The following is a 12,249-nucleotide window of genomic DNA, read 5'->3' as shown; positions in this document are numbered from 1 at the left end:
TGCGACCTTTTGCCACATTTCAGGCTTCAAACATAAAGATATAAAACTGTATTTTTTTGAGAAGAATCAACAACAAGTGGGACACAATCATGAAGTGGAACGACATTTATTGGATATTTCAAACATTTTTTAACAAATCAAAAACTGAAAAATTGGGTGTGCAAAATTATTCAGCCCCTTTACTTCAGTGCACCATACTCTCTCCAGAAGTTCAGTGAGGATCTCTGAATGATCCAATGTTGACCTAAATGACTAATGATGATAAATACAATCCACCTGTGTGTAATCAAGTCTCCGTATAAATGCACCTGCACTGTGATAGTCTCAGAGGTCAGTTAAAAGCGCAGAGAGCATCATGAAGAACAAGGAACACACCAGGCAGGTCCGAGATACTGTTGTGAAGAAGTTTAAAGCCGGATTTGGATACAAAAAGATTTCCCAAGCTTTAAACATCCCAAGGAGCACTGTGCAAGCGATAATATTGAAATGGAAGGAGTATCAGACCACTGCAAATCTACCAAGACCTGGCCGTCCCTCTAAACATTCAGCTCATACACGGAGAAGACTGATCAGAGATGCAGCCAAGAGGCCCATGATCACTCTGGATGAACTGCAGAGATCTACAGCTGAGGTGGCAGACTCTGTCCATAGGACAACAATCAGTCGTATATTGCACAAATCTGGCCTTTATGGAAGGGTGGCAAGAAGAAAGCCATTTCTTAAAGATATCCATAAAAAGTGTTGTTTAAAGTTTGCCACAAGCCACCTGGGAGACACACCAAACATGTGGAAGAAGGTGCTCTGGTCAGATGAAACAAAAATTGAACTTTTTGGCAACAATGCAAAACGTTATGTTTGGCTTAAAAGCAACACAGCTCATCACCCTGAACACACCATACCCACTGTCAAACATGGTGGTGGCAGCATCATGGTTTGTGCCTGCTTTTCTTCAGCAGGGACAGGGAAGATGGTTAAAATTGATGGGAAGATGGATGGAGCCAAATACAGGACCATTCTGGAAGAAAACCTGATGGAGTCTGCAAAAGACCTGAGACTGGGACGGAGATTGGTCTTCCAACAAGACAATGATCCAAAACATAAAGCAAAATCTACAATGGAATGGTTCAAAAATAAACATATCCAGGTGTTAGCATGGCCAAGTCAAAGTCCAGACCTGAATCCAATCGAGAATCTGTGGAAAGAACTGAAAACTGCTGTTCACAAATGCTCTCCATCCAACCTCACTGAGCTCGAGCTGTTTTGCAAGGAGGAATGGGAAAAAATTTCAGTCTCTCGATGTGCAAAACTGATAGAGACATACCCCAAGCGACTTACAGCTGTAATCGCAGCAAAAGGTGGCGCTACAGAGTATTAACTTAAGGGGGCTGAATAATTTTGCACGCCCAATTTTTCAGTTTTTGATTTTGTTAAAAAAGTTTGAAATATCCAATAAATGTCGTTCCACTTCATGATTGTGTCCCAATTGTTGTTGATTCTTCACAAAAAAATACAGTTTTATATCTTTACGTTTGACGCCTGAAATGTGGCAAAAGGTCGCAAAGTTCAAGGTGGCCGAATACTTTCGCAAGGCACTGTAAGTGATATCCTAACTTTAAACATCATCTATCTGAGCAGCTAACCGCTCGCTGCAGCTGTTCATAGTCCATCTGTAAATAGCCCACCCAATCTACCTACCTCATCGCCTTATTGTGTTAATTTACTTTTCTGATCTTTTGCACACCAGTATTTCTACTTGCACATCATCATCTGCTCATCTATCACTCCAGTGTTAATTATTGTTATTATTAAGGGAGTATCAGCTTAATATTGTGGAAAGAATGTTGCTTCCAATGTAATTGTCTGCATCATTTCCAATCCCCAAAAATTTTTTGTAAATATATATATATATCCATACACGCATGCATACATATACACATATATACATACACATACCTATATAGACATACATACTTTTTTAAAGAATATACCTTTATTATTATTCCCCGCAAACCCTACCGCCGATCCCCCAATTGGAGTAAACTAATAAACACTTCTGCTTCTACCTTCAATCCATACACAGTCTACTTTACAATAGTTCTCTCTTGTTTGTTGTTAGTCCTTCCTCTATTTCTGATGTACATCCAGTTTGTATTTGTAACTATGCTATTTCACAGAAGTTCCGAACCTATATACATTTCACAGATCCCGTATGCTTTACATTGTTTATCTTGTTATTAGTCTCAGTGTTAATTTGCTAAACTGTAATTACTTCGCTACTATGGCCTATTTATTGCATCAACTCCTCACTCCATTTGCACACACTGTATATAGACTTTCTTTTTTCTCTATTGTTATTGACTGTATGTTTGTTTATTCCATGTGTAACTCTGTGTTGTTGTTTGTGTCACACTGCTTTGCATTATCTTGGCCAGGTCGCAGTTGTAAATGAGAACTTGTTCTCAACTAGCTTACGTGGTTAAATAAAGGTAAAATAAATAAATATCCATATAGCCCGTAGGCAAGACCACTGCTGTCGTCCTTACCTTGAAGCGTTTTTTCAAGTTGGTCATATAATATTTTATCCCGACAGCAGTCGCACCATTGGAAGACACAGGCTTTCACTATAGCCTACAAAATCATATTCCTGCTCTTTTCCCACTGACTCGTGGTCAGACTCGCTCATCCGGAACAAACTTAAACTTGGCATTTTTTCAATGCTGATTGAATGTCATTAAGAAAAACGGAAAGGTGTCATCGTTTTTTCCCACACAAATGTCTATGCGTCTTGTTATTCCCTTAAAAGGGGAGATGGATCTCAGGCCATCACTTCTAATTCACCTGTCAGAGAATCCTGGAAGTGATCATCACATTTTTCAAAGTATCTGACATCTGATTACAATATTTTAGCTGGTAACGTAATAGATGACTCCCGACCCCATCTAGCTACTAGCATTGTTTCCTCTGTTCTCCTTTAATTGAAATAGCTGTATGGTCTGCTACAAAGGGCCACCCTGAGAGCACAATTAGCCGGAGTAGCTCTTCCCACGCTACGACAGTGGAAGAATGAGATCCCACTCAGTCAGCCAAGCCTATATCCCAAATGGCACCCTATTCCCTATTTATTGCACTACTTTCGACAAGGGCCCACAGGGCTCTGGTCAAAAGTAGTGCATTATGTAGGGAATAGATTGTCATTTGGGACGCATAGACGGGTGGAATAGGCAGCCTTGGGAATGAAGTGTGAACTAGCTTATCTGGGAATCATTATTGGAGTAGAGTTTGAAAAGCTCTATGTAGTTCTATGGACTGCAGAGACAGATGAAGTGAGGGGGGAAGTGAGAGAGCAAGATAGTGAGAGAGGATGGACTGAGAGGGGAATGGAAAGTGAAAGAGATATATGGGAAAAAATATGGATTTGTTATTCTAATGATGATATTTCATTTGGCTGATGGTCTCATCCAAAATAAATGTTGAATCCTTTAATCAGATATATTCTTTCTGCTCTATGATATTAGGACATTGGTGTGTGTGTGGCCACTTTCAAACACTTTTGTGTTTAACCCCCCTGTTGGGTTCGTTTCATGTTAATTTATTCTGTGTTCACGGTCCAAAATCACCGCCCAATTATAGCTGAATATAAATCCATAATAATACATACATTATCACCTAATGTTGTGTTAGATCTTTTTATCAACTTAAGTTGTCGTGAACAAAATGTTAACTTCTATTTGCTATTTATGACCTGTAGGCCTCATTGCCCTGAGCTCATACATCTCATTTTTGAGTAAAAAAAGCATAATCTATGGATTATTTTGACTATAACAAATACTCAGATGAAACGTATTGTGCTATTTATCACAGACTACTTTATGTCAAAGTTTAACAAGGACATGGACAAACAAGGACAAAATTGCGCCAGAGCAGAAGGCAGAGGTTTTACGCTCCCCCAACAGATTGTGCTTTTTTTGTTTGTTTATCTGCGTTGTTTGTAATATTTTTTACTATTTTCGTACATAATGTTGCCGCTACTGTCTCTTATGACCGAAAATAACTTCTAGACATCAGGACTGCGATTACTCACCATAGACTAGCAGAATCGTTTTTCTTCTTTCACGTCTCTGACGAGCCCGAGGCGGAGGATATACGGCTACCTCGGGATCAGGCCGCTACTCCAGTGATCCGCGTGAAGAGGAGGAGGAAAAAGAGAGACCGGAGGGTGGGCTGCCTTCTGAGTAGGAGTTAATCGAATAAACCCCCACTCCCCACAATTCTGCTCGCAAACATGCAATCTTTGGACAATAAAATGGAGAAGTTATTGGGAAGATTAAACTACGAACAGGACATTAAAACCTGTAACATCCTATGCTTCACGGAGTCGTGGCTGAACGAAGACAATATCAACATACAGCTGGCTGGTTATACGATGAACCGGCAGGATAGAACAGCGGCGGCGGTCTATGTATTTTTGTAAACAACAGGTGGTGCACGATATCTAAGGAAGTCTCGACCCATTGCTCGCCTGAGGTAGAGTTTCTCATAAGCTGCAGACCACATTACCTACCGAGAGAGTTTTCATCTATATTCTTTGTAGCTGTTTACATACCACCACAGTCAAAGGCTGACACTAAAATAGCAATGAATGAGCTGTATTCCGCCATAAGCAAAAAAGAAAATGCTCACCCAGAGGCAGCGCTCCAAGTAGCTGGGGACTTTAATGCAGGGAAACTTAAATCAGTTTTACCTAATTTCTATCAACATGTTAAATGTGCAACCAGAGCGAAAAAACTCTGGACCACCTATACGCCACACACAGAGATGCATACCAAGCTCTCCCTCGCCTTCCATTTGGCAAATCTGACCATAATTATATCCTCTTGATTCCTGCTTACAAGCAAAAATTAAAGCAGGAAACACCCGTGACTAGATCAAAAAAAGGTGGTCAGATGAAGCAGATGCTAAGCTACAGGACTGTTTTGCTAGCACAGACTGGAATACGTTCTGGGATTCCTCCAATGGAATTGAGGAGTACATTGGCTTCATCAATAAATGAATCAATGACGTCATCCCCACATGACCGTACGTACATACCCCAACCAGAAACCATGGATTACAGGCCGCATCCGCACTGAGCTAAAGGCTAGAGCTACCGCTTTCAAGGAGTGTGACTCTAACCCGGAAGCTTATAAGAAATCCTGCTATGCCCTCTGACAAACCATCATACAGGAAAAGTGTCAGTACAGGACTAAGATCAAGTTGTAGTGCACCGGCTCTGTGAGCAGGTCCTGCAAACCATTACAGACTACAAAGGGAAGCACAGCCGAGCGTTGCCTAGTCTCAGGAGCCTACCTGACGAGCTAAACTACTTCTACGCTCACTTCGAGGCAAAAAACACTGAAAAACTCAGTTTTTCACAATTCCTGACATGTAATCCAAATAAAACTCCCTGTCTTAGGTCAGTTAGGATCACCACTTTATTTTAAGAATGTGAAATGTTAGAATAATTGTAGAGAGTGATTTTATTTCAGCTTTTATTTCTATCATCACATTCCCAGTGGGTCAGAAGTTTACATACACTCAATTAGTATTTAGTAGCATTGACTTTAAATTGTTTAACTTGGGTCAAACTTTTCAGGGAAGCTTCAAAAGCTTCCCACAATAAGTTGGGTGAATTTTGCTCCATTCATCCTGACAGAGCTGGTGTAACTGAGTCAGGTTTGTAGGCCTCCTTGCTCACACACGCTTTTTCAGTTCTGCCCACAAATGTTCTATGTGATTGAGGTCAGGGCTTTGTGATGGCCACTCCAATACCTTGACTTTGTTGTCCTTAACCATTTTGCCAAAACTTTGAAAGTATGCTTGGGGATAATGTCCATTTGGAAGACCCTTTGGTGACCAAGCTTTAACTTCCTGACTGTCTTGAGATGTTGCTTCAATATAGCTACATCATTTTCTTTCCTCATGATGCCATCTATTTTGTGAAGTGCACCAGTCCCTCCTGCAGCAAAGCTCCCCCACAACATGATGCTGCCACCCCCGTGCTTCACAGTTGGGATGGTGTTCTCCGGCTTGCAAGCCTCCGGCTTGTAAGCCCCCCCTTTTCTCCAAACATATTAATGGTCATTATGGCCAAAAAGTTATATTTTGGTTTCATCAGACCAGAGGACATTTCTCCAAAACGTACAATATTTGTCCCCATGTGCAGTTGCAAACCATAGTCTGGCTTTTTTAAATAGCGGTTTGGAGCAGTGGTTTCTTCCTTGCTGAGCGGCCTTTCAGGTTATGTCGATATATGACTTGTTTTACTGTGGATATAGATCATTTTGTACCTTTCTCCAGCATCTTCACAATGTCCTTTGCTGTTGTTCTAGGATTGATTTGCACTTCTCTCAACAAAGTATGTTCATCTCTAGGAGACAGAACCCGTCTCCTTCCTGAGCGGTATGAGGGCTGTGTGGTCCCATGGTGTTTATACTTGCATACTATTGTTTGTACAGATGAACTTGGTGCCTTCAGCCATTAGGAAATTGCTCCCAAGGATGAACCAGACTTGTGGAGATCTAGAATTTTGTTCTGATGTCTTGGCTGATTTCTTTTGATTTTCCCATGATGTCAAGCAAAAAAGCACTGAGTTTGTTGCAGTCCTTGAAATACATCCACATGTACACCTTCAATTGACTCTACTGATGTCAATTAGCCTATCAGAAGCTTCTTAACCTCTTACATCTATGGGGGCGCTATTTCATTTTTGGATGAAAAACGTTCCCGTTTTAAACAAGATATTTTGTCACAAAAAGATGCTCGACTATGCATATAATTGATAGCTTTCGAAAGAAAACACTCTGACGTGTCCAGAACTACCAAGATATTCTCTGTGCGTGCCCTAGAACGTGAGCTTCAGGCAAAACCAAGATGAGATGGCATCCAGGAAATGAGCAGGATTTTTGAGGCTCTGTTTTCCATTGTCTCCTTATATGGCTGTGAATGCGAGAGGAATGAGCCTGCCCTTTCTGTCGTTTCCCCAAGGTGTCTGCAGCATTGTGACGTATTTGTAGGCAGATCATTGGAAGATTGACCATAAGAGACCACATTTACCAGGTGTCCGCCCGGTGTCCTGTGCCGAAATTGGTGCGCAAAAGTCACCTGCCAGTATTTTTCCATGGGATACAAAGAGGAAAGCAAGCTTCCACGAACTGCATATCAATGAAGAGATATGTGAAAAAACACCTTGAGGATTGATTCCAAACAACGTTTGCCATGTTTCGGTCGATATTATATAGTTAATCCGGAAAAAGTTTTACGTTGTAGGTGACTGAATTTTCGGTTCGTTTCGGTAGCCAGACGCAATGTAGAAAACGGAACGATTTCTCCTACACACAGACGCTTTCAGGAAAAACTGCGCATTTGGAATGTAACTGAGAGTCTCCTCATTGAAAACATCTGAAGCTCTTCAAAGGTAAATGATTTTATTTATTTAGTTATCTGGTTTTTGTGAAAATGTTGCGTGCTAAATGCTACTCAAAATGCTATGCTAGCTTTGCATACTCTTACACAAATTAGTCAATTTCTATGGTTCAAAAGCATATTTTGAAAATCTGAGATGACAGTGTTGTTAAGAAAAGGCTAAGCTTGAGAGCAGACGCATTATTTTCATTTTATTTGCGATTTTCAGAAATCGTTAACGTTGCGTTATGCTAATGAGCCTGAGGCTTTAGTCACAAACCCGGATCCGGGATGGGGAGTTTCAAGAAGTTAAGCCATGACACCATTTTCTGAAATTGTCTAAGTTATTTAAAGGCTCAGTCAACATAGAGTATGTAAACCTCTGAACCCTCTGAAATTGTGATACAAGTGAAATAATCTGCCTGTAAACCATTGTTGGAATAATTACTTGTCTCATGCAACCTACTTGCCAAAACTGTAGTTTGTTAACAAGACATTTGTGGAGTGGTTGAAAAATTAGTTTTAATAACTCCAACCTAAGTGCATGTAAACTTCTGACTTCAACTGTATGTGAGAATGCTATTCATTGACTACAGTTCAGCGTTCAACACCATAGTGCCCTCCAGCTCATCAATAAGCTAAGGACCCTGGGACTAAACACCTCCCTCTGCAACTGGATCCCGAACTTCCTGACGGGCCGCCCCCAGGTGGTAAGGGTAAGTAACAACACATCTGCCAAGCTGATACCCTCAACACAGGGGCCCCTCAGGGGTGCGTGCTCAGCACCATCCTGTACTCCCTGTTCACTCATGACTGCACGGCCAGGCACAACCCCAACACCATCATTAAATTTCCCGATGACACAACAGTGGTAGGCCCTATCACCGACAACAATGAGACAGCCTATAGGGAGGAGGTCAGAGACCTGGCCGTGTAGTACCAGGACAACAACTTCTCCCTCAATGTGATCAAGACAAAGGAGATGATTGTGGACTAAAGCAAAAAGAGGACCGAGCATGCCCACATTCTCATTGACGGGGCTGCAGTGGAACAGGTTGAGAGCTTGAAGTTCCTTGGTGTCCACATCACCAACAAACTAACATGGTCCAAGCACACAATGACAGTCGTGAAGAGGGCACAACAAAACCTATTCCCCCTCAGGAGACTGAAAAGGTTTGGCATGGCTCCTCAGATCCTCAAATTGTTCTACAGCTGCGTCATCGAGAGCGTCTTGACTGGTTGCATCACTGCCTGGTATTGCAACTGCTCGGCCTCCAACCGCTAGGCACTACAGAGGGTAATGCGAACGGCCCAGTACATCACTGGGGCAAATCGTCCTGCCATCCAGGACCTCTATACCAGGCGGTGTCCGAGGAAGGCCCTGAAAATTGTCAAAGACTCCAGCCTCCGTAGTCATAGACTGTTCTCTCTGCTATCACATGGCAAGCGGTACCAGAGCGCCATGTCTAGGTCAAAGAGGCTTCTAAACAGCTTCTAACCACAAGCCATAAGACTCCTGAACATCTAGTCAAATGGCTACCCAGACTATTCACAACCCCCCCACTCTCTACACCATTACCACTCTCTGCTGTAATCTATGCATAGTCACTTTAATACTGGTAGTACATACTAACTTAACTAACCGGTGCCCCCACACATTGACTCTGTACTGGCACCCCCCTGTATGTAGCTTCCACATTGACTCTGTCCCGGCACCCCTCTGTATATATTGCTATTTTTTACTGCTCCTCTTTAATTACTTGTTACTTTCATCTATTATTCTTATTCATATTTTGTTTAAACTGAACTGTCGGTTAGGGGCTCTTAAGCAAGCATTTCACTGTAAGGTCTACTACACCTGTTGTATTTGGCAATTCACTGTAAGGTCTACTACACCTGCTGTTTTCGGCGAATGTGACTAATAAAATGACATTTGATTTGTTTTGAACACAATTCAAATGTTTAAATAGTGTCAGGATTTTATGTCATCATCCTGGGATATGGCGTATTTCATTGGCCCTGGGGTCATCCTGATAACATTTTCAGCTGAATGCCAACTTCTCCTCTGAGGTGGGGATGGAGACCAGGACAAATTCCCATTCTTTGACTGAATGTAACAACAACCTCAGCAGGGCCCTCCTACTCATCACTGGATTGTTCCACATCGGTTGTTTCTTGGTCTGGATCATATTCTGTGTTGCCTTCAACTTCTGACACTTCCTCCTCTAATGCATTTTCACTGTTAGTTTCTTGGCCTCTCTCCTCCTTGCCGGTGTCATAATCAAAGATATGATCAAGAGCCTCACATACAGTATATCATTAGGTCACTGTGCTGCCACAGAATGAATTGTGAGCAAGTCCTCAAAAAAGCTTTATATACCAGAGCTGCGAGAAATTTTCTATATATTACTGAAACAATGTTGCGGTTGTTTGTGAGAATGCAAACAGGTTTGGTTCCCATGGGTGGAAGAATCTATTGGGGAAAGGTTCCCGTGGAAGCCAAGCAGGTGTGTGTGTGTGTGTGTGTGTGTGTGTGTGTGTGTGTGTGTGTGTGTGTGTGTGTGTGTGTGTGTGTGTGTGTGTGTGTGTGTGTGTGTGTGTGTGTGTGTGTGTGTGTGTGTGTGTGTGTGTGTGTGTGCATGTGTGCGTGTGTGTGTGCTCAAACATACATGCATGTGGGGGTCTGGGAGAGGAACTGTGTCCATCTGATGAATGGGCATGTGCCTGAACTCAATTGTATACACTAATTGTAGTCTCACCCATTAATTTCTAATGACCAGTCATTTTTGACCGGGAACACCACAGGTGTACAAGAGTTAAACAAAACACCCAAAATGTTATGAAAATCATCAAAATGTGTTTTGTTTGTTCACATGCCCTGTGTGGACATTGTCATGGAACCTTATGACAACAGATTAAATTAACTACATTTTTCAGAGAGAAAATTCAATTTGACCGGGACACAGCAGGAGGGTTAAAAGTGCATTTAGAAATGTATTTATGGTGTGTGTCTGAGATTGTGTAAATGTACTGTGTGCTTGTGAAGATTATTCACATGCGGTCAGTGAGGGTGTGTTACTGTTATATCTGTGTGACCAGTCCATGTTTTCTGTCACGCAGGGGGAGACCAAGGTGCTGAAGCTGAAGAACCTGAGGCCAAAGGACTTTGCAAACTACACGTGTGAGGTGACTGTGCGCAACGTGTGTGACATCCCTGAGAGCTCTGTCACCTTTCGGCTCACCAATGCCACCAGTAAGTGACACATCGTCCTCCCTATCATTATTCTATTCCCCTCTTTCATAATTTTATTTTAGTATGTTTTTAATTGAAGAGAAGACATCACAAGGTTCAAATCTGTGTAGTTAGGAAGAGCATACAGTACCAGTAAAAAATTTGGACACACCTACTCATTCAAGGGTTTTTTGTTTATTTTTATTATTTTCTACATTGTAGAATCATACTGAGTACATCAAAACTATGAAATAACACATATGGTATCAGCAACCAAAAACATGTGTTAAACAAATGAAAATATACTTGAGATTCTTCAAAATTACCACCCTTTGCCTTGATGACAGCTTTTAACACTCTTGGCATTCTCTCAACCAGCTTCTTGAGGTAGTCACCTGGAATGTATTTCAATTAACAGGTCTGCATTGTTAAAAGTTAATTTGTGGAATGTATTTCCTTCTTAATGCGTTTGAGAACGTCAGTTGTGGTGTGACAAGGAAGTGGTGGTATACAGAAGATAGTCCTACTTGGTAAAAGTCCATATTATGGTAAGAACAGCTACTATAAGCAAAGATAAATGCCAGTCCATCATTACTTTAAGACATGAAGGTCAGTCAATGTGGAAAATTCAAGTTTCTTCAAGTACAGTCGCAAAAAACACCAAGCACTATGATGAAACTGACTCTCATGAGGACTGCCACAAGAAAGGAAGACCCAGAGGTACCTCTGCTGCAGAGGATAAGTTCATTAGAGTTACCAGTCTCAGAAATTGCAGACCAAATAAATGCTTCACAGACTTCAATTAACAGACACATCTCAACGTCAACTGTTCAGAGGACTGCGTGAATCAGGCTTTCATGGTCAAATTGCTGCAAAGAAAACACTACTAAAGGACACCCATAAGAAGAAGAGACGTAATTGGGACAAGAAACATGAGTAATGGACATTAGACCGGTGGAAATCTCTCTTTGGTCTGATGAGTCCAAATTTGAGATGTTTGGTTCCAACCTTCATGTCTTTGTGAGATGTAGAGTAGGTGAACGGATGATCTCCACATGTGGTTCCCGCCGTGAAGCATGGAGGAGGAGGTGTGATGGTGTGGAGTTGCTTTGCTGGTGACACTGTCAGTGATTTATTTAGAATTCAAGGCTCACATAACCAGCATGGCTACCACAGAATTCTGCAGCAATATGCCATCCCATCTGGTTTGCGCTTAGTCCCATTATCATTTGTTTTTCAACAGGACAATGACCCAACACACCTCCAGGCTGTGTAAGGGCTATTTGGCCAAGAAGGAGAGTGATGGAGTGTTGCACCAGATGACCTGGCCTACACAATCACCCAACCTCAATCCAATTGAGATGGTTTGGGATGAGTTGGACCACAGTGTGAAGGACAAGCAGCCAACAAGTGCTCAGCATATGTGGGAACTCCTTCAAGACGGTTGGAAAAACATTCCTCATGAAAGCAAAGGGTTTCTACTTTGAAGAATATTAAATATGAAATAAACACTTTTTTTGGTTACTACATGATTCCATATGTATGTGTTATTTCATGGTTTTGATGTCTTCATTATT

The 12,249-nt window shown here is 41.6% G+C and overlaps 1 protein-coding gene across 1 annotated transcript in view; it reads left to right on the top strand.

Moving 5' to 3' along the window:
* Positions 1–12,249, top strand: part of LOC135506184 (MAM domain-containing glycosylphosphatidylinositol anchor protein 1) — a 430,085-nt gene that overhangs the window by 234,786 nt on the left and 183,050 nt on the right. Inside the window, exon 6 of the mRNA XM_064925672.1 lies at positions 10,561–10,693. Coding sequence (XP_064781744.1) covers positions 10,561–10,693 — 133 coding nt within the window. The remainder of the gene's footprint in view (positions 1–10,560; positions 10,694–12,249) is intronic.

This window comes from Oncorhynchus masou, chromosome 2, assembly GCF_036934945.1.
Source record: "Oncorhynchus masou masou isolate Uvic2021 chromosome 2, UVic_Omas_1.1, whole genome shotgun sequence".
Classification (NCBI taxonomy): domain Eukaryota; kingdom Metazoa; phylum Chordata; class Actinopteri; order Salmoniformes; family Salmonidae; genus Oncorhynchus; species Oncorhynchus masou.
This window is presented reverse-complemented; position numbering and strand designations above follow the sequence as displayed.